The 25,696-nt window shown below is 40.7% G+C and overlaps 3 protein-coding genes and 1 pseudogene across 4 annotated transcripts in view; all 4 read right to left on the bottom strand.

Moving 5' to 3' along the window:
- The window catches only part of LOC115741917 (MATH domain and coiled-coil domain-containing protein At3g58270-like), a 136,916-nt gene that overhangs the window by 20,335 nt on the left and 90,885 nt on the right, over positions 1–25,696 (bottom strand). Inside the window, exon 1 of one of the 2 annotated variants that reach the window (XM_048281665.1) lies at positions 12,963–13,078. The exons of the other annotated variant lie outside the window; for it this stretch is intronic. Coding sequence (XP_048137622.1) covers positions 12,963–13,078 — 116 coding nt within the window. Of the gene's footprint in view, positions 1–12,962; positions 13,079–25,696 lie in introns of those variants that run through there. 2 annotated transcript variants of the gene reach the window in all.
- On the bottom strand, positions 1,950–10,524 carry LOC125315807 (annotated as a pseudogene).
- Positions 11,382–19,175, bottom strand: LOC115741918 (MATH domain and coiled-coil domain-containing protein At3g58270-like). Its single transcript, XM_030675951.2, has 3 exons — positions 19,052–19,175; positions 18,787–18,944; positions 11,382–12,294 (listed from the first exon to the last, which is right to left on the bottom strand). Exons 1-3 carry the CDS (start codon positions 19,165–19,167, stop codon positions 11,453–11,455), a joined length of 1,116 nt encoding a protein of 371 aa, XP_030531811.1. The 5' UTR covers positions 19,168–19,175; the 3' UTR covers positions 11,382–11,452.
- LOC125315809 (MATH domain and coiled-coil domain-containing protein At3g58410-like) lies at positions 22,405–24,113 on the bottom strand. The gene is made up of 3 exons (XM_048281672.1): positions 23,998–24,113; positions 23,737–23,885; positions 22,405–23,225 (listed from the first exon to the last, which is right to left on the bottom strand). The coding sequence occupies exons 1-3, from the start codon at positions 24,111–24,113 to the stop codon at positions 22,405–22,407; spliced, it is 1,086 nt and encodes a 361-aa protein (XP_048137629.1).

The following is a 25,696-nucleotide window of genomic DNA, read 5'->3' as shown; positions in this document are numbered from 1 at the left end:
AAGGGAGTGTTTGAGCCATGTAAGAAGTGGAAATAACGCCGCCCTAAAAGTAAAAAGAAAATTGTTATTTGATAATTATCTAAGTTAATAAGATAATAAAAGCCACAACTAAAGAGGGATATGAAAAGTCGAGGTTAATGTCATAATTATCTATACTTTAGGGACATACCATGATTATTTCTATCAAAGTCGGCACTTTTGCATCATGACTAATCATGCCTCATGTGAACCTCAAGACAAGATTAAATTGATGATGGCCTCTCACTTCGTTTCGTTGCTCAGGATTTGGTACACAACCACACCAAAATAGAGAGTAAAAGCGAAAAAGAGAAAATCGAGACACAAGGTTTGTACTGAATCATCCTTAAACTAGAGCTAAATTCAGCAAAGTATTTCACTATAATTAGCATCTCTCACCTCTCTGTTACATCACTCTATCACAAGAGAAAGAGATTATAGATAAAAGTAGATAATCATGGCCAAAACTTAAACTACCAATAGAATATGGGCTCAAATTATATAAGACTTCTGCATTATGAGCCACACCTCGTGTATTCAAAGAAATAGAACAGGACCATGTGCTTCCATTGGCTTCAACCATATTTTTCAATTTGATCTTATGATATTTTGTTGACTGATTATTGCAATTTCTAAATAGATTTTATGAAAAGTCAAGGATATTTTTTGTTACGTTGGTGGGTTGATCACGTGTGAGCGAGTAAATTTTATGTCATAGCGAGTGATGCACTCTTGTTGACTCATCAATCAGATACTTAATCATGTTATTCAGGTCGTATTGTGTCAATCGCTTAATTTTCGAGTCAAGTTCATGTCAATTTGTGTCAAATAGATTGATACTATAGACTAATTGTATTGTGTTCAAGTTGACTTGCTTTGTAGTATACCCTTATGCTGATGTCACACGAACACGACCTGCCAACACGAATGGCAACCCTAGTACGTTATTAGCACTCCTTTACTAGAGTTTTATTTTTGCATGAAATCACTATTGGCATTCCCTTTGTTTAGGTATTTATGGAAAGATATGGGCGCGTTAGATGGTGTTTACTATCTCGTATGCTTCTGCATGTCAACCTTGCTCCCTTTATGGCCTTGTCTCATCCTTTTACAGAACTGGAAGTGGCCAAGTTGTTCCTCGACAAAGCTTATGAGTTGCACGGGCTACCCCTAAGCATCGTAACTGGCAGAGACAAGATATTTATTAGTTGAGTTTGGCAAGAAACCTTCAATCGACAGCATATAACGACAACTACATTTCAATCGTCAGCATACAACGACAGTCAAATGGGCAAATCGAGGAACTCCATCGGTGTTTGGCGACATACTTGAGGTGCATGCGTTTTGCTCGGCCAAACAGATGGCATCGATGGTTATCCTTGGTTGGATGGTGGTGCAATCCCACCTTTAGCACTAGCATCCAGACAAAAACTACATTTCAGATTTTATATGCTTCTTCCCCAACAAATCTAGGGCTTGACATTCATGTGTTTGGCGACATACTTTAAATAGTCGTCATATAAAACCTATAAATACACTCATCTAATGTTCATTTGGTAATGAACATAACATCATTTTTTCTTTTCCTTTTTATCACAAATCTCAACTTCTTTTTTTTTTGTCTGGGTTCAAATCCTATTGAGAGACTACAAATTGTTAAAAAGAAAAATGAATAATATATGCATCTACGATTTCAAATGGGACAAAAAATGGCCTAGCAAGGTACTGACCAGCCGGGGCTGTGAAAACATTGTGTGCTCGTTCTTACAAACCAAAACCAAAACCTAAAATATCTTTAGTTGTTATTTGTTTGGAGAAATTGAAAGCATCAATAGGTTTTCTTGTATAATTACCGATAACTGACTGTATACAAAATTTTCATACTTAAAGTGAACGGCCTGCCTCATAGCCTATTTCAAACCATTAACGTTTTAACAGAACTGTGTCTTCAAATTTGACCGAGCAGCGGCTGATCTAGACATCCTTTCTTCAGCTATTCTCTTCTTTTCTTCTGCCTCTGCTACTTTCTTCAGCTTATCTTTGTAGTGCAATTTCGCCTCCTCAGCCTGGACCCGCAAGATCGTCTCCCAATCTGAGAGGAGCTTCTCCCTTGGAGACTTCACTCCCTCCGTCTTCTCTTGAGTTCTTCCTCTTCTTTGATGAGGTCGCCCATCAACTGCTTAGACAAGACATGACCCTCATGGCAATTCTTCATAGCAGAGAACCAACAATCATTTTTTAGTTCTTGCAGCCAAGTTGGAAATGAATTTGTCAAAATTTTCTCGAAACGTCTCAATTGCTATTTGTTGCTTCGTTGACAATCCAATTCTAGCTGAGCTTAAAGCTGATAGTGCCCCGGATAGCCTCTCTTTCATATTCAATTTAAAGAGATCCGAAAGGCATTCCTTCAAAGACTGCTTAGCCTTCCCAGCTTCTTCTAAGCTAGGAATTTCAGCCATCAAAGCACCATCTTGGTGGTCCGAACTTGATCCTACACCGACACCATTAGTCTTAGCAGCATGGATGAGCTCCTCCAGACCAGTAAAACAGGAGTCTAAGTCTGGCTGAAAGTTGACCGGAGGAGCAACTGTTATGACGGAAACTTCGGCTTTAATCACCAAAGTGTCATTTGGCAGGTATCCCCCAGTAGGATTATGAAGCTCAATCAATGGAATGAAGCTTGAGAAACCCCACATACTCAATCTTGCAGTGAAATTATGTTGCGTCTCTGCAGATTTCAGGAGAGGGTTTGACTAACTCAAAAACCTGTTTACAACACCAGAGCACGACATGTGGAAGAAACGTTGGAGGCCTTCAAGAACTAGAATTTTGTATTGTGCGTCAAGCAAAATATGCGCAACGGAAAAAGCAAACACCTCCACATGAGCAGCTTAAGACCCCCAACTTCATCCGCTAGGACCAGTTGCTTTGTAACTTAAAACACTAAATTCCTAAATCAATAGCGTTGGGACTGTTTGTTGGCCGCTATAAACCTCATTGCGGCTATGCCAGGATCACCATAGCTAAAAATGGAACGCTATACTGAGAAAATAAAGAGTTTGTGCACCTGATTTCGAATCCATTGTACTTCAGGCGGAATCGCAATGATCCGACGCTCTAGATCTTCTCCTCTATTACCCTCCGTATGACCGGCTCGATGAGACGCCCTTCACTTTCTCTCTGAACTTTATGTGAAGTGATTTCTGAATCCTTAAGGGCTAGAGGAGGGACTGAGCGCTATTTATAGAGTTTCCGGCGGGTCCTCTCATCACGGGCCGGGCCGAACTCGGCCCACACTAGCCAGGCCCATATTAGGCCCATTAAGAATCTTTATATCCAATCTTTATTAAACCAAGTCAATTATTACAATCCCAATTAATATAAGTCCACATTAGGATAACTCTAACATTCTCCCACTTGGGATATTTTAATTGAAAGTGTATGGTAGTGCGCACTTTTATGCTGGTCTAGGGATTATTCTTAATGGCCAATCCGATCCCATAGAGTCTCAAACACCGAATCATGGCAAGAATCGCATAAAATTGTACACAGAGCCATCCATGGTCACGAGTGCCCTTAACTCTACTGATATGGATTCAATATGGTAGTGTGGCAATTGGATGACACTTCATAAACTGGAGATATCTTTTGTGTCATTCCCTTTGTTAGTCACCATTCTCTCACCTTATGTGTCACAAACCTTAATGTGTCATCGGAGAATATCCATATGGTTCCGATGAACCCACATATGTCTTATCTTTATAGTTAACTTTACTTTATGTGTAACAAGACATATTTATACGGCTAGTAACCAAATGCCCATAGCCAATACTCAAGGTTTACACACACCTCGAGATTTTCGTCATATGTATGTACTTATCACGCTTATTGTATACAAACTTTAATACATATGAAAATGTTACACTATGTAACAATCACAGATATAATCTTTATTAGAGCAAAACAAAATGGCTCCCACTAGACTACAGCATCCAACGATGCCACTAAGCCCATGCTAATGACATGTCGTTCAAATACATAAGGGCGAAGACCTTTAGTCAGTGGGTCCGCAACCATATCATCTGTGGAAATATACTCTACTGCAACGTCACCATTTTGCACAGATTCCTTTATGGTCAAAAACTTGACCTCCATGTGCTTAGACCCCTTGAGACCTCTGTTGTTGTTAATAAACAACACTTTAGAGTTACTATCACAGTACAAGTGTATGGGCCTATCAACGAAATCAAATACGGTCAACTCTCTAATAGGTTCCGGAGCCAAATAGCCCGAGTAGCAGCTGTATAGCATGCTATAAACTCCGCTTGCATGGTAGAGGATGATACTGTTTTCTGTTTCTCGCTTTTCCATGATACTGCACCGTCTGCTAACATGAAAATGTATCCCGATGTCGACTTTTTGTCATCTTGACAGCCAAGATAATCTGAATCCGAATATCCTATTAGCTGCGGGTCTTGAACGTGTCTGTAAATCAGCATATAGTCTTTCGTCTTCTTTAAGTACCTCAAAACTTTCTTGGCAGCAACCCGGTGATCGTGTCCTGGATTTGACCGATATCTGCCTAGAAGTCCCTTTGCAAAAGCAATATCCGGTCTTGTGCAAACTTGTGCATACATGATACTACCAACTGCTCTTGCATAAGGTACATCCTTCATCCGGGCTTTCTCAATATCTGAATGAGGACACCGTGAAAGACTCAATTTATCACCTTTACAGACAGGAACAATTCCTGGCTTGCAATGCTGCATATTGAATCTTTCCAGAATACGATCAATATATGCCCTCCGAGATAAACCCAATACCCGGCGAGAACGATCCCTATGGATCTCAATGCCAAGAACAAAAGACGCATCACCAAGGTCCTTCATATCAAAGTTTTCTGACAACATCCGTTTTGTTTCATGCAGTAATTCAATATCGCTGCTCGCAAGTAGAATGTCGTCCACATAAAGAACGAGAAAAATGAATTTCCTCCCACTGACCTTGCAGTATATACACCGATCCACTCTATTCTCCACAAAACCAAAAGAAGTCACAACATTATGAAACTTTAAATACCATTGCCTGGAAGCTTGCTTGAGACCATAAATAGACTTTCTCGGTCTACACACAAGCTTATCTGAAACATCACCTGCAAAACCTTCGGGTTGTTCCATATAGACTTCCTCATCAAGATCCCCATTCAGAAAAGCGGTCTTTACATCCATCCGGTGTAACTCCATATCTAAATGAGCTACTAATGCCATGATCACTCTGAAAGAATCTTTAGAAGAAACTGGAGAAAAAGTTGCTTCATAGTCCACTCCTTCTCTCCGAGTGAAACCTTTGGCTACCGGTTTAGCTTTAAGCTTTTCTATCTTTCCTTTAGAGTCCCTTTTTGTCTTATACACCCATTTGCAGCCAATTGCTTTATGACGATCGGGTAATTCAACAAGTTCCCAGACACCATTATGTCTCATAGACTGCAACTCATCTTTCATCGCATCCATCCACAGATCCGATTGAGGACAAGAAACAAGATCTGTATAAGTAACTGGATCAACCACACAGCCAATATCTTAGTCTTGCTCTCCCGGATAGACTATATAGTCCGGTGGAATCGCTGATCTTCTCTGCCCGATAGACCTCCTAAGTGGAGCTACCTCGGCTTGATCCTGCAACCGTGGGGCCCGAATAACTTCATCGGGAATAATTGGATCCCGAAGCCCAACAGGCTCCGTCCGAGGTATAGGAGGCTCCATAATTGTCTGTATTGGTAGAGGAAACGATACAGTAGTCTCCATTGTACTATTATCTTCTATAGTCTTCGAACAGTTACCCTTTTCGGCCGCATCAAATTCCAGAAACTTCGCTTGCCGTGACTCCACAATTCTTGTACCTCCATTAGGGTTATAAAACCGATACCCCTTTGAATGATCTGGATAAGACACGAAGTAACATCGAGTTGTTCCGGAGTCTAACTTACTCAATGTTGGATCATATAATTTCACTTCTGCAGGACAACCCCAAACTTTTAAATGATTTAAACTGGGTTTACGTCCAGTCCATAACTCAAAAGGAGTCAATGGAACAGCTTTAGTGGGAACCCGATTTAAAACATAAAGGGCTGTTTTCAAAGCCTCACCCCAAAGAAAAGGTGGCAAGTTGGTTCTGCTAATCATACTCCTTATCATATCCATAAGGGTGCGATTACGCCTTTCGGCTACACCATTCTGTTCAGAACTCCCAGGCATAGTAAATCGAGCTATTATCCCAGAATCCTCTAAATATATGGCAAATGGCCCTTTAAGCTGTCCAGCATCGCCATGTCGGCCATAATATTCGCCACCTCGGTCAGATCCGACAACCTTTATGACTTTTCCCAACTGTTTCTCGACTTCGGTTCGAAATATCTTAAATTTTTCAAGAGACTCAGACTTTTCCTTAATCAAGTACAGATAACCATATCGGGAATAGTCATCAACAAAAGTGATGAAATAAAAATTTCTACACAAGGTCGCAATATAAGGTCCGCCGATATCGGTATGAATGACCTCCAATAGGTCGGAATTGCGGACTGCTGTCTTCTTCTTTATCTTAGTCATCTTACCTCTACAGCCGTCTACGCAAGTTTCCAGGTCACTTTTAAGAGTAGGTAGGATGTCGGCTTTTATCAGCCTTTCCACTCTTTCCCTAGAAATGTGACCAAGACGTTTATGCCACAATGCGTACGACTGTTCCTTAGGTAGAGTTCTTTTGGAGATAATATTCTCAACCGTATAGGTGACGTATATATCATTGGGAGTTAAACACAATCTGTACAATCCATTGGACATATTGCAGTACCCAACTTTATCTGAATTAAAAAACATGGAAACCACATTGTTCTTTATTTCAAAAGAGTAACCACACATGTCCAAACATGATACGTACACTAAGTTCCGTCTGAAGGAAGGTACATAAAAAGTGTTCATTAACATCAAGTTAAAACCAGATTCTAAAACCAAAATTATATCTCCCACGAACTCAACGTCGACTTTGTTGTTATCTCCCACTTTGAGGTTTGATTCATCCCGATTTGGCTTCCTCCGGTTTATGAATCCCCGCATGGTAAACGCAACATGATTAGTTGCACCACTATCTAACCACCATGAACTCGATGGAGCTTGAGATAGGTTGGATTCACAAACAGATGCCAAAGAATCAATACCTGCATCCTCACGTTTAGACAGCCAATTCTTATACTTGAAGCAGTCCTTTTTCTTGTGACCTCTCTTCTTACAGAAGAAGCAGCGGTTATTATCCTTTTTAAAGGACGCTTTCTTATGACCCGTCTTGTCGGATGAACCGGTGGCAAGATGAGTTCCTTTACGAGTACGAAGTTTGAACCCCTTACCTTTCTTAATGCCAGAACCGGAGGCTACCATAGCGTAATGCCCCCCTTCCTTTTTCAGCTTTTCTTCTTCCGCCACGACCTTGGCTATCAAATCATTAATAGACCAAGTCTCATCTTGTGTGTTGAAACCGGTCTTGATCATACCAAACTCAGGGGGAAGGGTGTTTAAGGCTTGATGTACCATAATGGCATCGGGAATTATAATACCCAGAATCTTAAGTTTTGTTTGCAAATCCAGCATTATCGGGATATAATCCCTAACTCCTCCTGCACCCATATTGTACTTCATGTTAAAAAGTACCTGGACGAGTGTCCCAACCTCAGCATTGGATGATACTCGGTTTCTGGCCATCAAAACTTCCATCATTTCTTTTGCGGTGCGATCAATCGCGAGACTACTCTTTAGATGTTCCCGTATGGATCGCTTCATTGATAACAAGCGGATCCCGTTGCTCTTTTCCCAAGCAGCAAAACGCGCCATCTCAATTGTTGTACTGGTCTCAACGAGATTGGCTGGCTTATCTTCATAAAGAGCCACATGAACATCCGCCAGCTCCATAGCAAACAGAAAATCCTCTCTCCATTTCTTAAAATTTGAACCATGAAGAACCTCAATTGTAATGGAGTTGCCATTCACAGAGAAGGTGACTGGAAAAATAAGCAGTGCATATAATCAGCATCAAGTGAGTACTGTGTAACTTAAAAACCATATAAGTACACAACTAGAGAGTTACATGCACCACCATACAATCACCTTTAGGCAGATTGTATAACTTACGATTGTAAACTCTCCACATGTCGGCGGTCATTAGAATATATTCCAATCTTTGTGAATCACCACCTTTGGGTGTATGAACCACTAGGATTAGTCAATCCTTAACCATATGCTGTACATGTATCCCTCCAAAATTAATACATAATCACCTCCTTTGGGAGTATAACCATGCATTAGAATAGGAGACATCCCCCACAAGATGAGATCGATATTTCTCAAACTCAATCAAGTGTGCCACTTTGGCGGTCACAACCCAATTAAGTCTTTGAAACTCTCTCATACCAAGGATATAAGCTTTATGTCTCACTTTCATCATATACATGTAATTTTAAACTTAATGACATGGGCGGTTATCATTAAAATCACATATGATGCCAATGGCATTGCTTCATTTATTGATGCATGTTAACCTTTATACATGCCAATACTTTAGAATACTCTACACATTCTGTATGTGGTCATACTCATATGAGCTAGCTTTAGTATTTCCAAAACTATATGGAAATACAATAAAAATGCCAAAAATAACCCTAAAAATACACATATATATAGGGTTTTTATGCATTTTTCAATCCTTAAAAGCTCCAAATATTTAAAATAAATATACCACAATGTAGAGAATCTTCATACGAGCACGCCGGTACAAAAAACGCCCCAAACGGAGCTCGGACGCACCCGCACGCGCCGCCTAAAGCCTCGGCGCGTGGGCCTCACACGCCGCACGTGCCATGCACGTGCTGGCCCCTTCAGCCGGTCCAATGACCGGTTCGACCGGTTTGACCGGTCCACCCAAAACCCGGTCCGACCATCGACCGGTCGAACCGGTCTACGGTCAACGGGTCGGGTTGACCCGGTCAACGGTCAGCGGTTGACCCGTTGACCGGATCCGGGTCGGGTCTCCGGATCCGGGTCGGGTTGACCCGGGTCGACCAGCGACGCCGAGGCGGTGGCCCGCCGACGTCATCATGACGTCGGCGGCCACGCGGGCGCGCCACATCGCCCGATGGCGACACGTGTCCGGGACATGTGTCGCACGCGTGTGGCGAGCGCGCGGCGCACGCGCCCGAGGCGTGCCGAGCGTGGGCGCGCGTGACCCACGCCGTCCGACGCCGCGGTGGCGCGTGTGGCGCGTGCGGCTCCGTGCGGCCTCTTCCGGAGGCCGGTCACCCCTCGAAATGCTCGGAATGTCGAGTAGATTCCAAATATGCAATAAAATTCAACTTTTATCCGTCCAAATTTTCGAAAACAAGCTAAAACCGAATGTTCCAGATTTAGACTATGGAACCGCTCAGATACCAACCGTTGGCCGCTATAAACCTCATTGCGGCTATGCCGGGATCACCATAGCTAAAAATGGAACGCTATACTGAGAAAATAAAGAGTTTGTGCACCTGATTTCGAATCCATTGTACTTCAAACGGAATCGCAATGATCCGACGCTCTAGATCTTCTCCTCTATTACCCTCCGTATGACCGGCTCGATGAGACGCCCTTCACTTTCTCTCCGAACTTTATGTGAAGTGATTTCTGAATCCTTAAGGGCTAGAGGAGGGACCGAGCGCTATTTATAGAGTTTCTGGCGGGCTCTCTCATCACGGGCCGGGCCGAACTCGGCCCACACTAGCCAGGCCCATATTAGGCCCATTAAGAATCTTTATATCCAATCTTTATTAGACCAAGTCAATTATTACAATCCCAATTAATATAAGCCCACATTAGGATAACTCTAACACTGTTGTCCCACCATCTATAACTCTCATACTTCTTCAAGTCAACCGATTTCTCGTAATCTAGATGCACAATCTAGTTGAGAGAAACCTATTATACACTCAGATTAAAATCAATTGATTCCAAGAAAAATCAAATCAATTCAATAACAATCCTTTTCTGATAGAGCGAACGTTATTGACTTGATCGATCACGCTAAAGCTGAAATTGGCATTCCTGGTCCACCCATTCGGCAACATTGTACAATCAGGGACATTGAGGTACAACGACAATGCCGACAAATGTTGAGTGTAATTCCCCTTGGGGTATACCAGAATTCTCCTGCTCAAAAAGGATGGGACAGCGCAAGAATCACTTGGCAACACGATCAACATGCAATCATCAAGAAACAACACGAAAATTTAAAAGCTTTCAAGTACCATTTACAACCAGAGGCTGCGAATGCTTCGGAGTAAAGCTTGTTCGCATCCTGCTCACTGAAGTAGCTGATTTTCCACGTGAATTCTCCCCGATTCACATCATATCGTGCATCCATTATTTTTCTTTTATGATGGGCTGCTGCTTCGGCAAGATCAACTTTCGCAAACAACCCGGAGGTTTCTTCTTGACCGACTTCAAGATGATTGCATGATCAAAGTCTCGGGCTTTATAGAAGAAGAAAAAGAGAAAATTTTCCCGAGAACTGATAGAGGAAAAATCAGGAACTATTCTTTTAGGGTCAGAAGAAAAAAGTGTCGAAGATAGGATTTGATTACTCAGAATGATTGTGAAGATCTTAGATTATAGATTGATTGATTCAGTAAATCAGTAAGATTGGATACTTAGTTTGTAAAATAGAGAAATATCATCTTGTATATTATTTCCTATCTCTGCTTTCTTGTATTATCTATATAATATCCTCATGTACATGTTGCATGGAAGGGTTCTAGCAATATAATTTTCCCTCAAAATCATAAGAAACAAGTTTTCCTAGATTGTGTTGAATGCGGAAACGTTTTACTACTGCAAATATCAAAAACCTGCCCAACACTAGAGCCACTTGTTTGAGGCTCTCTCCTTGTAAGAACACTCCTCCTAACCATTAGACAGGGTAGACACTCCAAATACAAATCAAGACTGTAATGAAATGCAATCTAGGCTCTGCCTCTTGAGATGTGGATACAAGAGCACCCTCATCACAAGAGCCACCTAATGCGGAGTCATATCAAGAAGGCTATACGTAAAGGAACAATTTGATCATCACATATTGACATAAACAACATTCTGGGAAGTGCATCCGAATCGGGAGAATTTCCAAGCTCCAAGAGCAAAATGCACAAAGACAACGCAATTCATATGAAAACATCTAAAATTGAGTCTGTATACATACATATGAATGCATTTGTTTGACCAACGTGCTGTCTAAAATAACTTAATATAGGATCAACAACTTGAATCTCTCCCTCTACGCAATTTCCTAAAAGTAGCCGAGCGAAAATGCAGTTTTATACTTTAAGTGAACAAATGGCTCACAGCCTATTTGAAACTTCAAAGTTTTAACCGAATTGAGCCTTCAAATTCGACCAAGCATTGGTTGATCTAGACATTCTTTCTTCGGCTATTCTCTTCTTTTCCTCAGCCTCTGCTACTTTCTTCTGCTCATCTTTAAAGCCCGACTTCGCTTCTTCGGATTCGACTAGCAAGATCTCCCAGTCTGAGAGAAGCTTCTCTCTCCTAAACTTCACTTCCTCCGTCTTTCTCTTGTGCTCTTCCTCTTTCTTCACAAGGTCCTCCATTAACTGTTTATATAAGATGTGAGTTTCTTGGCACTTCTTCATAGCAGAGAACCTTTCATCCCTTTGTAGTTTATGCAGCTCAAACTCAGCATTGTCCTGCTCGAATGTTAAGAAGTCGGAAGTGAAATCATTGAAATTAGCCCGAAATGTCTCAATTGCTATTTGTTGCTCTGACGATAATCTAATTCTGGCTGAGCTTAAAGTTGATAGTGCCTCAAATAGCCTCTCTTTCATATTCAACTTAAAGAGATCGGAAAGGCATTCCTTCAAAGACTGCTTAGCCTTCTCAACTTCTTCTAAGCTAGGAAGTTCAGCCGTCAAAGCACCATCTTGGTGGCATGAAGTTGATCCTACACTGACACCGTTAGTGTCAGCAGCATTGACAAATTCCTCCAGGCCAGTGAAATAGGAGTCAAACATGTCAGTTGGTCTAGCTGGCTGGATGTTCACTGGAGGAGTAACTCTTAAGACGCAAACTTCGGCTTTAACCACCAAAGTGTCATTTGCTAGGTATCCCCCAGTAAGATTACGAAGCTCAGTCAATCGAATGAATCTGCTGAAACCCCAGTCAATCTCTCTTGCAGTGAAATCATGTTGCGTCTCTGCAGAGTTCAGTGACCAATTCACAAACTTGTTTACAGCACCAGAGCATGACATGGGGAAGTAACGTTGGAGAGCATCGAGAACTACAATTTCGTATTGCTCGTCGAGCAAAATATTATCAACAGAAGAAACAAACACCTCCCCATGATCACCTTAAACAACCAAATCCATAGGAAAGCAGATAACACTGACAGTGCACAACATTTGTAAGACCACCATATGTAACTATGAAACTTAAATTATGGCTCCTCTCTTAAATTATGTAACTTCTCTCTCAGTCATGACACCGATTTCTCAAAATCTAGACGCACAATCAATTAAAGAAAAGCCTATCCTAAAACTCAGATTAAAAACAAAATATTTCAAGAAAATTTTTATTTAATTCAAGAGCAAACCTTTTCTGATAGAGCGAACATGATTGATTTGATCAATCACACTCAAGCTTAACTTGGCCTTTCTGGTCCACCCATTCGGCAGTGTCGCAGAATCAGCGACAGCAAGGAACAGCGATAAATGTTCCGTTTCGTTCCCCTTAGGGAAAACCAGGATTCTCCTGATAAAAACGAGGATCAGACGACGCAAGAATCACTTGGCAATACGACGAACATGCAAACGAGCACAAAGAAGAAACAACGCAAAAACAGAAAAAGAAAAGATTTTGAAATACCATTTACAACCAGAAGCTGTAAATGCTTCAGAGTAGAGCTTCGTCCCATCCTGCTCACTGAAGTTTCTGATTTTCCACGTGAATTCTCCCCGATTGACATCGTTTTGTGCATCCATTTGTTTATATTGGACTGCTGCTTCTGCACGACCAACTTTCGCAAACAACACAGGATGTTGTTCTTAGCCGACACTCTAATTGTGTCGCACGGTGTTGAACTCTTCGACTTCAAGGTGACGGCACGTCGGAAGCCTCGGGCTTTTATAGAAGGAGGAATTGGGGGGAAAGCACAAGAGAAAAACGGGGAGTTTTATTCCTGTGAAAAAATCTAACACGACGGTTTAACGTGACTCCAAAAAGATATCAAGGAAAGAATAGAACGAAAAAGAAAATTGTTTTCCAATGGCTACCTAAAATAATCAGATCCACAGTCAAATGGAGATATGGAGAATATCATAAATATATGCACAATCACAAGAAATATGAAAAATCAAGATAAATATTATCGTTATCTCTAATTTAGAGAAATATCATGGTAATCTCTAACAAAGTTAACATAATTGGATTGAGATTGATCGTGCCCAAGTCAATTTCGTGTCAACCTCAAGACAAGATTAGATGGATGATAGTCCAATGGCAATGACAATATTATTCAATTTGACTTGATGATATAATTTTCTTTTTTTTGGTCGAATGACTTAATGATATTTTGTTCACGGATTATTGCAACTTCTAGATAGTTTTCATGAGCAGTTGAGGATGTAGTGTGACAATTGTGGGTTGATTTCGTGCTGAGCGAGTATATTTTTATGTCATAGCAAGTCATGCACGCGTGTTGACTGTCAATTTGATACTTAATCATGTTACCCAGGTGGTATTGTGCCAACCGCTTGATTTTCGGGTCAAGTTCATGTCAATTTGTGTCAAGTAGATTGATACGATAAACTAATTGTATTGTGCTCAATGGACTTGTTTTGTAGTATACCCTTACGTTGACACAACACGAACACGATCTGCGAACACGAGTTGCCACTCTAGTACGTTATTAGCACTCTTTTCTCAATTTCCTCTCTTCTCCACTTCTCTAAATTTCTCTACGCATTCCTTTCTTCTTCTTAATCTCTTAAGTCCTCACATTTTGCGGTTTAGGAGTTTTGCTTGTTTAGCAACAGAGGACTGATTTTTAGAGCTTTTGATTTTATAGGGGCTTATAATTCTTAGTGCTGGTGGGCTTTTGTCAATGAACTTCTCCTAACGCTTGATCGGTAGAAATGTCTGGAATATGAAATGATGAAAACTAAAAACATTTCAAAAAAATATATGTTTACTGACAACTAAATCAGTGGTCTTAAATTATGAACCATCTTATGATGACAGGATGCACGCTTAAAAAAGCGTCGCCAAAACTCATTTTTTTATATAGTGTTTATATGGTGATGCTTGGCACGCATGACAACACTTCTGGAATAGAATTTCTACTCCAAAAGTGATTCAGGAGAAGAAATCCGTTTGGTTAATGAACTTCGTTTTTTCTCAACTAGTTTTGGAGTCATTTAAAGAAGTATAAAAAATTTACTTCTCTCTAGAATTAGAAAACTCAACTTGTATTCCAAAACAGAAGTAGAAAAATCAACTTCGGAGTAGAAATCAATTTCTAGAGTGCAAGTGTGCAGGCTCAATTTTCCTCCATGCACTCCTTTTAACAATTATTATTTTTATTTATTCTTCTTTATTTTATTTTTCAAAATTAGATTTTTAATTTTTTTTCTTTTTTTTTCTTTCTTTATCCGGTTCCTTCTTCTTTGGCCGCCAAGAGTTGTGGCTAACAACCACCCATAGGCGACCTTGAGCATCGTCACAAGTTGAGGAGCTTTATTGCATTTTAGACAAAGATAGTATTCGAGGGAGAAGGTATTACACACCTGATTGTGAAGAGGACGACGTGGAGAAGAAGAGCATAGCATGCAATGGAGAAGAAGACGGCGTTCATGAGGTACAGTGGCACACCAACCAAGCCATGTAGATCTAGTGTCCGATGTATTTCTTTGGATTGCTTGCTTTCCGCAACATAGACGTAATATTTTACCATGTTTCGAACATGACCGTTAGAGACAATGTGTTCTATTGGCCGAGCGTAGGCCATTCGCATAAAGGCTCCTAGGAAGAGGTAGTTGTGGTATGGTACCCAAGCAAACCATAGTAAGTGAAGCATTCTGTTGGGTGAGCATTGGCCATTCATGTAAGTCATAGAGAGAGGCGATGACGGTTAGGGGAATCCAAGGAAGAGATAGAATGGCCCGCAACTTGGGGCGCTGTTGAAATCAAGTGGGGGAGATTCCATGATTGAACTATTCTCCATTCCATGAAAGAGCTTGGAAGTAGACTTTTTAATATAGGAAAAAGCATGAGGGATAATATTTGAACGACTCAACTTGGCGGGTGTGGACTATTCACCTACTTTCTCTCTCGTTTGCAGAGCTCCCTCTACTCTTCTGAGTAGCTCTCCCCTTTCCCCCTATCCAAAACCCTAGCAAACCCTTTCGCCATAGAAATGTTTTTCCACTCCTTCCAAATTACACACCCTTCTGGGTTACCCCTTTTTCTTAGCTTGTCTGTCCCTATTTGAAACCCCAACTCCCGAAACCTAAAAATGGAAGACATTTCCTCCCTTCCCATCACCACAAATCATACTCTTGAATCCATATAACTCCGACGACCATTACCCTGACAAAATGGAAGGTTAAGATGTTGCTTGCTTGCGGGTCACCAAGCTTCCTTTTCGAGCGAGCTCTAGTCCACTGTGTAAGTCTCCCTCTCTTGTAACTCTCGTTTCTGTTAATGAACAATGGAAGCGGATTATGAACATGAACTGCGTATGGCTGCTCTGAGCAGAAGATTAAGACACCTCTGGCCAAAAAGAAAAACTGCAGTTGTAGATGATTATATCACAGAGGAAAATTTGCGGAATGGGGAAAAAATTGCTTTCGGCAGATTACATGGAAGTCAGGATGTGAATTTCCAAGCTTTTCAGACAACTATGAAGAAAGCTTGGAAATGTGAGAATGTGACCTGTACGCAGTTTCTTCCTGGCCTCTTCCAATTCGAGTTTCCAACGATAGAGGAAAAATTGAGAATCCTGGAGTCCGGGCCATGGTCTTTCACCCGCCATGTGCTTGTCCTTAGGCCTTGGGAACCTGGTGTTCTACCGCAATGTATTAAGTTTGATTCCTACGCCTTCTGGATGCATATTCATGGGCTTCCCGTGGAGGGGAGAACGGAAGAAGTAATTAGAAACATTGCAGGGAAATTAGGAGAAGTTCTCGATGTGAAGGTTGAAACAAGGGGTTTTTCTGCTCTGACTGTGGGAAAAGCAAAAGTTATATTAGACTTATCTTGTCCCCTTGAGTCTGGAATGATCTACAGTTTCAAGGGTAAGGAACACTGGCTGGATTTTCGTTATGAAAGACTTCCTGTGTACTGTTTTTCATGTGGACGACTAGGTCATTATGCCCAAAAACTTGGCGGGTGTGGTGTCAGAGATTTTGTGTTAGAAATCTACTGATGAAAAGAATATCACACAAAAAGTCGTCCAAAGGCGGGGCTAGCCACCTATGCATTATGCCACTCTCCTAAAGATGACATAGCAGGCCAAAATCGGTTGTTGTGTTGAATCGAGACGCATGCCCCTCTCAGGAAATAACATACTCAAGTTAATAGAGAGACGTGATATGATCAATCGCAATGAGTTGTTCCATAATAAAAGCCAGGGGAACATTCCTTGGAAGCAAAGGCTGTCTCACCAGGCACCATATAGACCAATGACCGAGGCCAATTGGCCCAGACCATTACACCCTACTCGAGAGGGGAGGATCCTTCCATTATTCGATCATCTAGAATAGGACTTCACATACTAATTCACTTGCTTGAAATCATTCCTTTCATGACTGATATGTATGTTCATTGTCTTGTTTTGAATTCATAAACAATCTTCTTTCTTTGTTTTCTCTCTCCTTGGTTTGAACTCCTAATTTCATACTCCAATAAAATCCACTTAATGCTAAATGATAAATTTCTACTTTTGAATTTCATCTTAGCATTCAAATATAACTTGAATAATGACTAAAGATTGAATAATTCATATGTGATTTCGAAATGCTCATAATAAGAAAGAGTTTTCCACATATCATTCTTTTCCCCCTTCCAAATCCTCATAATAAGAAAGAGTTGATCTCTTAGAGATAGTTTCCAAATGATCACGAAAGGCTTCTTTGAGAACTACATTCCACATAGCATTCTTTTCTCATTCTCTAAAACTCGTAACATAAGGTCGTTCCATTTTAATTACCCATTATGAAGTTTCAAACCATCTATTTTTCCTAATTGTACAATTTTTCCCAAACAAGACAACAAGTTATCTTTTCATTTAGACCGATGTCACAGAGTTGTTTTTTCTTTTACAACATACGTATCCTTGTTTTTAGAGAATGACAAAAGAATGATATGAGGAATGTAAGGGAACTAATCCCTTAAATAGGATAGGGTAAACTCTCCTAATATAAATCAAGACTCTAATGAATTTCATACAGGCTCAGCTTCATGAGATGTGGACACGAGAACACCCTCATCACTAGACTCCTACCCAATGCGGAGTCATATCAAGGAAAGCGCGAAGACATCGCAATTGATATGAAGATTTCAAGAGCTGACTCTACAGAAATATATAAGTACGCAATATATTTGACCGATATGCTGTCTAAAATAACATGATATAGGATCAACAACTCGAGCCCCTCTAAGCAATTGTTCTGCCGACAATTGGCCAGAAAATAGTCGGGCTAAAAACACAGTTTGGCTCATAGCCTATTGGAAACTTTAAAGTTTTAAGAGAGGAGCCTTCAAATTCGACCATGATCTAGACATTTTTTCTTTGGCTATTCTCTTCTTTTCCTCACCCTTTGCTACTTTCTTCTACTCATCTTGGTAGCCCATCTTCGCTTCTTTAGACTCGACCAGCAAGATCTCCCAGTCTGGAAAAAGCTCGTCCTCAGCCTCTGCTTCTTCAGACTCGACCAGCATCTTTTTCCTTTGCTCTTCCGTTAGCTTAACGATGTTATTAATTAACTGCTCATCCGAGATGTGAGTTCCCCGCCTCTTCTTCATAGTAGAGAACCTTTCATCCTTTTGTTGCTCAAATGCTAAGAAGCTAGAAGTGAAATCATTGAAATTGGCCTGAAATGTCTCGATCGCTTTTGTGCTCTGACGATAATCTAGTTCTAGCGGAGGTTAAAGTTGATAGTGCTTCAGATAGCCGCTCTTTCATATTCAACCTAAAGAGGTCCGAAAGGCATTCCTTCAAAGACTGCATAGCTTTCTCAACTTCTTCTAAGCTAGGAATTTCAGCCGTGAAAGCAGCATCTTGGTCGCACAAACTTGATCCTACACTAACACCATTAGTCTCAGCAACATTGACGAATTCCTCCAGACCAGTAAAATAGGAACCAAACTTACCAATTCCCCTAGCTGGCTGTACGAGTCAGGGAGATGAATTTAAAGACTTATTTACAACACCAGAGCATGACAAGTGGAAGAAGTAATGGAGACCATCAAGAACTAGCATGTTGTATTGTGCACAAGCAAAAAATTAGCGACAGAAGAAGCAAACACCTCCTCATGATCAGCTTCAGCAGACCAAATTCCTAGAAAACTGAAACTGGCAAAGCGCAACATTTTTCAGACGTCCAGACCTAACCATCATAACCCCGATTTCTTTTAAAATCTAGATGCACAATCAATCGGAGAATGATCCCAATTCAAGAAGAGAGCAGACCATTTGTAATAGAGCGAACATCATTGATTTGATCGATCACGCTCAAGCTGAACTTGGTGTTTCTGGTCCACCCGTTTGGCAACGTCGCAGAATCAGGGACGTCGAGGTACAGCGACAAATGGTCCGGGTTGCTCCCCTTGGGGAATACCACAATTCTCCTGCTCAAAAAGGATTGGATGATGCAAGGATCACTTGGCAACACCATGAACATGCGATCATCGAGAAACAACCAGCAAAAACAGAAAGAGGAAAGATTTTGAAATACCATTTACAACCAGAAACTGTGAACCCTTCAGAGTAAAGCTTGGTCGCATCCTGCTCATTGAAGTAGCTGATTTTCCACGTGAATTCTCCCCGATTCACATCACTCCGTGCATCCATTCGCAAACAGCACAAATGTTTCTTCTTAGCTGACACTCTAATTGCAAAAGGAGGAGGAGGAGGAGAGTTTTATCAGAATACCATCTAAGTAACAAGATTATCAATCAAGGATATATGCACAATCCAAAAGGAGAAATGGAGAATATCCTAAATATGTTCACACAGAGATATATAAAATCAAGGGAAATAACCTAGTCGAAATTGTGCCTGGATCAAATTCGAGTCAACCTCGAGACATGATTTATATTTGTCGTATGCGTGTGTCCACGACATGAGACACACAATTGACCCGTACAACCCGTTTTAAATAAAATGTTGGTATTGGCACGACATGTAAGTGACTCGTTTAGACACTGTTAGCTAAAAGATTATATGTTCATGCTTTTCACTGTTATGATTTTGAAATTGATGAATTCCATTGGTTATTTTCATGCTTTTTAATTTATGTGGTGATATTTTATTGACGGATCATTGAAATTTGTAAATAGATTTGGGTTGATTTCGTGTGAGTGAGTTCATTCCGTGTCATGACAGGTCATATACAAGAGAGCAAATACAATTAATGGATTAGAGCACTCTGTGCTGAAGTTCCAAGAGAAAAAATTTTTCAACCACCCCGCAATTCAACTAAAGATACTAAGAAACTGGCTATAAATGCAGATATTTGACCTAATATCCTGTTGGAATTAACATAATCCAGCAATAAATTTGCTAAAACACACTTTCATATACTAAAATTTTTCCCGAGTTTTAACCGAGTGAAAGAAAATCTAATACGACACTTTAGTGGGACTCTAATAAGATGTCAAGAAAAGAATAACACGAAAAATAAAATTTGTATTCGATGACTCTCTAAGATATCATAATTTCCTCTAACAAAGTTAACATGCTTGGATTGAGACTGATCATGCCCAAGTCAATCTTGCTTCAACCTCGAGAAAATTAAATTGATGATATTCCAATGGCTATGACCATATTTTTGAATTTGATTAGGTGATTTTTTTTAACAGATTATTGCAATTTCTAGATAGATTTCATGAAAAGCTGAGCATATCTTGTGTTTCGTGCAAGCGAGTAAATTTCATGTCGTAGCGAGTCATGCACTCGTGTTGACTGGTCAATCCGATACTTAATCATGTTACTCTGGTCGTGTTGTGTCGGCCGCTTAATTTCCGGGTCAAGTTCATGTCGATTTGTGTCAAGTAGATTGACATGATGGACTAAATTATATTGTGCTCAAGTTGATTTTTTTGTAACAGTACACCCTTATGTCAACACACATGGCTGCGGACCCAAGTTGATTTTCTATGTTATCTATGCTTCCTTATTTTACTCTGGGTAGAAACCAACCAAAGGATTTTAGATTCACTTTCTTTATCTCTATTTCTGCATGCCATTATCCTCTAAAACCTTTCCTTTTCTTAGAATGCATGTTTCTGCAAATCATTTTCTTTTTCCCTCATCCTTTTTTGAATATATATGCATGCGCGTGGTGTTTAAGTAAGTATTCAAAACCCTGCCTTAAAAAAAAAAAAAGGTAGAATCCGATAATGCTGGAATCCTGGAATTAAGATCAAATGAATATACTCATTAATTTTCTGGATTAAAATTTTGATTTTTAGTAATCAATCCATTGAACTTGTTATTTCTGAAACCAAGCTTCTCCAATTTGTCGAAGCCCACTCTTTCCTACGTGGCACTTCGCATCCCGTCCCTCACGCTTGTCCCGCTATTACAGAGATTACTTTCGTATGTCCATGAAAGGAGGTCGCTTTTGAAACCAAGTGTGGGAGAATTTCACGATCCGAACTCCCCATTCCATGGAAAAAGCATGGAGGTGAACCTTGTAACACAGGGAGAGACATGAGGGAAGAGATATGAACAGTACAACTTGATCGTGGGAGTGGTGTCAATAGACTTTGTGCTAGAAAATCTACTCACGAAAGGAATATCATATGTGAAAAAATGTCCGAAGTTGGGGCTGGCCATCCGTGCATTAGCTGTCGGGAATTTATGGCACTCTCTTGATGGTGATCGAAATCGGTTCGAGTGTTGAATCGAGACGCATGCGTTGCTCGGGACACGCAATACCCGTGTTAAAGTGGTGACGTGGTGTGGTCGATCACAATAAGGTATTCCATAATACAAGCCATGGGAATGATTCTTAGAAGCAAGTGGTTCGGCGAGCCGGCTCACCAGGTGCCGAGTGGTACCATGGCAAAGACCAATTGACTCGGAAAATGTCCAAAAAGTCCAATACCTATTCCACTTTTGTCAATTCAATTATAATCCTTTCAATTTTACCAATTGAATCCGAAATCTTGTAAAACTTTGCCAATTGAGTCTATTCAACCAATTTTAACCAAAAATCGTTGACTTGGATATCGATGTTGTCATGTAGGAGTTTCCTGGCCTTGCTTTTAAATCCTCTCAATTTGAATTGATTGGATCTCTCAAAAAGAGCTTCCAACGTGTGAGAATTCCTCATATCAACTCTTTACTCATTCGTCAAAACTTGTAACACGTGATAGTCTCATATTGATTGCTTAGAATCATCATTCAACCATCTACTTTTTCTTTTTTTTTTGTACGATTTTACAACGTGTTACAGGAAAGTTCCCATCCTCCTCAAAAGTTAACATCACTTCATTCAAAATAGACTCCATGTTGTCATCAAGTGTGTGGTGCCGGTCGAACGCCACTGTTGTGCATACTTAGATTTTCCATTGGGTACGAATTATACGACTCGAGTCTACTTCTAGCTTGGACGCGGAACTTTACTTTGGCGGAAACCTCTAAAGAATTAAAGGCCCCATGTGCTCTGGTTCATTCATTATCCTCTTTAAACAAAGTAAATATTGCACAACGAAATGAGAGCTCGATTGCATTTGATTGTGCAGTTCCAAAACTCCCATAAGCTCCAAACCCTAGAACGATTATGTTGTGGCGAGAAACATCACATTTTAACAGGAGAACAGTCAGGATAGCGAATCAGAATTGGGAGAATTTCCAAGCTCCAAAAGGCAAAAAGCACTGGCGACGCAATTCATATGAAGACATCAAGAACCGACTCTGTAGACATACCCGTGTATGCGTGTGTGCGCGCATTTGACTCACATGCTGACTAAGTTAATGTGATATAGGATCAACCACACAAACCCTTCTAAGCAATTGTTCTGCTGAAACACGGTTTTGATAATATAACTGCTTCATGGCATATTTGAAACCTTAAAGGTTTTAGCAGAATTGAGCCTTCAAATTGGCCCAAGCACCGGTTGATCTAGACATTCTTTCCTCGGCTAGTCTCTTCTTTTCCTCGGCCTCGGCTACTTTCTTCTGCTCATCTTGATAGCCCGACTTCGCCTCTTCGGACTCGACCAGTAAGATCTCCCAGTCTGAGAGAAGCTTCTCCCTCCTAGACTTCACTTCCTCCTCTTCCTTGATGAGTTCATCCATTAACTGCTTATACAAGATGTGAATCTCGTGGCATTTCTTCAAATCAGAGAACCTTTGATCCTTCTGAAGTTTATGCAGCTCAAACTCAGAATTGTCCTGCTCAAATGCTAAGAAGTCAGAAGTGAAATCACTGAAATTGGCCTGAAATGTCTCGATTGCTATTTGTTGCTTCAATGATAATCCAGTTCTGGCTGACCTTAAAGTTGATAGTGCCTCAGATAGCCTCTCTTTCGTAGTCAATTTAAAGAGATCCATAAGGCATTCCTTCAAAGACTGCTTAGCCTTCTCAATTTCTTCTAAACTAGGAATTTCAGTGGTTAAAGCACCATCTTGGTGGCACGAACTTGGTCCTACACTAGCCATATTAGTCCCAGCAGCCTTGATGAGTTCCTCTAGACCAGTAAAATAGGAGTCGAAGCTATCAATTGGTCTAGCTGGCCGACTATTCACCGGATGAGCAAATGTTGAGACGCAAACTTCGGCTTTAATCACTAAACTGTCATTAGCTATGTATCCAAACCTGGGATTATGAAGCAAAGTCAAGGACATGAAACTTCGGTAACCCCAGCCTCTTTCTCTCTCGTTGAAACGACGTTGCGTCTCTGCAGAATTCAGGAGGCAGCGCGATGAATTCAAAAACCTCCTTACAACAGCAACAGAGTTATACGTGGAAGAAAAACTAGAGACACATCTAGAACTAGAATGTTGTATTGTACGTCAAGCAAAATATTAGAACCACCTCCCCTATGATCAGCATAAGCGACTAAATTCATACATAAGTCTATAGACTTACAACGCACCACATTTTTAAGACCAACCTTAAATTGTGCTCCCAAACTTAGGTCACCAGCCTAATGAGTAACCTCAGGATTGTGGTACCGCATGTTAGAAGCTCACCAGCCTTTGCGAGGTTAAACAAATGAAATACAGATTCTCTCTCTCAGTTTCAATATCTCTCTTGCTATTTCTTCTCTCGTAGCCTCTCCTCATCTGATCGCTATAACGATATCACAAAATCTAGATGCACAATGGATCTGGGAGAAACCCATCATACAAATAGATTGAAGAAGAACAAGAGATTGCGAGATAAGTCAGTCCAGTTCAAGAACGAACCTATTCTAATAGAGCGAACATCAATGGTCTGATCGATTACACTCAAACTGAACTTCGTCCACCCGTCCGGCAACCTCGCAGAATCACCGGTTTCGAGGTACAGCGACAAATGGTCTGTGTTATGCCCCTTGGGATATACGATAATTCTCCTGCTCAAAAAGGATCGGACGGTGCAAGAATCACTTGGCAACACGATGAACGTGCGATCACCAAGAAACGACCGTAAAAAAATGGAAAAAGAAAGAACAGATTTTGAAGTACCATTGACACCCAGAAACTATGAACGTTTCAGAATAAAGCCACCGCGCAATCATCCCAGTGAAGTTGCTGATCTTCCATGTGAATACTCCCCGATTAACATCAGTTAGCGCAGACATTTCTTTTTTATTGGGCCGCTGCTTCTGCACGATCAACTCTCGGAAAGCCGACGCACTAATCCCGAAAGACTCTAAACGATGTCAAGACAAGGATATACCGGAAAAGAGAATTGTTATTCGATCACAGTCAAAAAGGAGATATGCGGATTCTCATAGATACACGCACAATCGCGGGAGATGTGGAATATCAAGATAAATATCGTAATTATCTTTAATAAGGAGAACTACTATAATTATCTCTGACAAAGTTAATTGGTTTGGATTGACCCCAATCGTGCCAAATTCAATTTCATTTCAACCTCTAGACACGGTAAATAATTAAGGGGCTGGTCTCGACTTTCGACACGGCATGTACGTGACCTGTTTACACAGGATTAATTAAAATGATATGTTCACTAGAAGTCTTAAAACTTATTACGAAGGTACAATCGAGTCCTAAAGCTTGTCAAATTGGTCCAATCGAGTCTTTTCGTTAATTCCATCTAATTTGAGATGCTGAAATTTCCATTTTAAATATTTTCTCTCTCCTACGAGGTGATGATGTAGCTAAAACAATATCGTTTTGGACCAGATATGATTTTTAACACAATTTGCATTTAAAATTACTTAAAAAATAATGTAAAATTTATAATAAAAAAAATGAGAACCAGCACCCAGCACTTTGCAACCCTCGCGCCGCTACCCACCACCGTCAAGAAGGGCCATCGATGATGGAGAAGTGGTCGGCAGGGGTCGCCGAGCCCCAGTCATGGTTCGGCGACCCTGGCGAGACAGGCAAAGGTCGGCTGAATTTCATGAAGAATGCGGTTCTGCGATTGTCTCTTGGGTTTTGGTTCCTTATAAAACCCTTTCTTGCCTCCCAACAATCAACAAACATTTAAGCTTTTCTCAATAGTTTTGCCTCAAATTCACGAGTACTCTCCTCTTCCCTACTCAAGAACTCCATACCACGAAAAGGAAAGGATCTGGATAAGGGTTTCTGTGATTGCCTCCTGGGTTTCGGTTCCTTACGAAACCTTTTTTGCCTCCTAACAATCGACGAAAATTTTGTGCTTTTCTCAACAGATCCGCATCAAATTCACGAGTACTCTCCTCTTCTCCGCTCAAGAGCTCCAAAACACGAAAAGGAAAGGATCTGGGCGAGGGCCAGCTGGCCCTCGCTTGCGGTCGGCAAGGGTCGTTGGCCCATTGCTGAGGCCCAGGGACCCCCACCAACCACTTTCCCACCATCATTGTCCTTTCCCTGCGGTGGTGAGACGGCTGCGGCGAGGGCTGCAAAGCCCTCACTCGTAGGTGTCAGTATTTTTTATTTTATTATTTATTTTACCTTATTTATTAAATTATTTTAAACATAAATTGTAGTAAAAATTAGATTTGGACCAAAACGATGTCATTTTAATCACATGATCGCCATGTAAGAGAGAGAAGATGTTTAAAAAAGCCATGTCTATAATTTTTGTTAGTCAATTTGGATGGAGTTAACGGAAGGAATTGATTAAATAAATTTGAAAAATTCTAAGACTCTATTGCCATTTTTGTAAATTTTAAGAGTCAATTGCACCTCTGCGACGAGTTTTAAGACT

This window comes from Rhodamnia argentea, chromosome 7 (assembly GCF_020921035.1).
Source record: "Rhodamnia argentea isolate NSW1041297 chromosome 7, ASM2092103v1, whole genome shotgun sequence".
NCBI lineage: Eukaryota > Viridiplantae > Streptophyta > Magnoliopsida > Myrtales > Myrtaceae > Rhodamnia > Rhodamnia argentea.
The sequence above is the reverse complement of the archived record's forward strand: the minus strand, read 5'-3'. Positions and strand labels throughout refer to the sequence as shown.

What these genes read in the sequence shown, in the direction of transcription:
- LOC125315809 (XM_048281672.1), bottom strand. Translation starts at nt 24,113, where the DNA reads ATGTCTGCGCTAACTGATGTTAATCGGGGAGTATTCACATGGAAGATC. An exon ending in ATAGTTTCTGGGTGTCAATG is followed by an intron (nt 23,886 to 23,997) that starts GTACTTCAAAAT and finishes CTTTTTGAGCAG; the next exon opens with GAGAATTATCGTATATCCCA. An exon ending in TGTTCGCTCTATTAGAATAG is followed by an intron (nt 23,226 to 23,736) that starts GTTCGTTCTTGA and finishes TGAATTCTGCAG; the next exon opens with AGACGCAACGTCGTTTCAAC.
- LOC115741918 (XM_030675951.2), bottom strand. Translation starts at nt 19,167, where the DNA reads ATGGATGCACGGAGTGATGTGAATCGGGGAGAATTCACGTGGAAAATC. An exon ending in ACAGTTTCTGGTTGTAAATG is followed by an intron (nt 18,945 to 19,051) that starts GTATTTCAAAAT and finishes CTTTTTGAGCAG; the next exon opens with GAGAATTGTGGTATTCCCCA. An exon ending in TGTTCGCTCTATTACAAATG is followed by an intron (nt 12,295 to 18,786) that starts GTCTGCTCTCTT and finishes TGAACTCTGCAG; the next exon opens with AGACGCAACATGATTTCACT.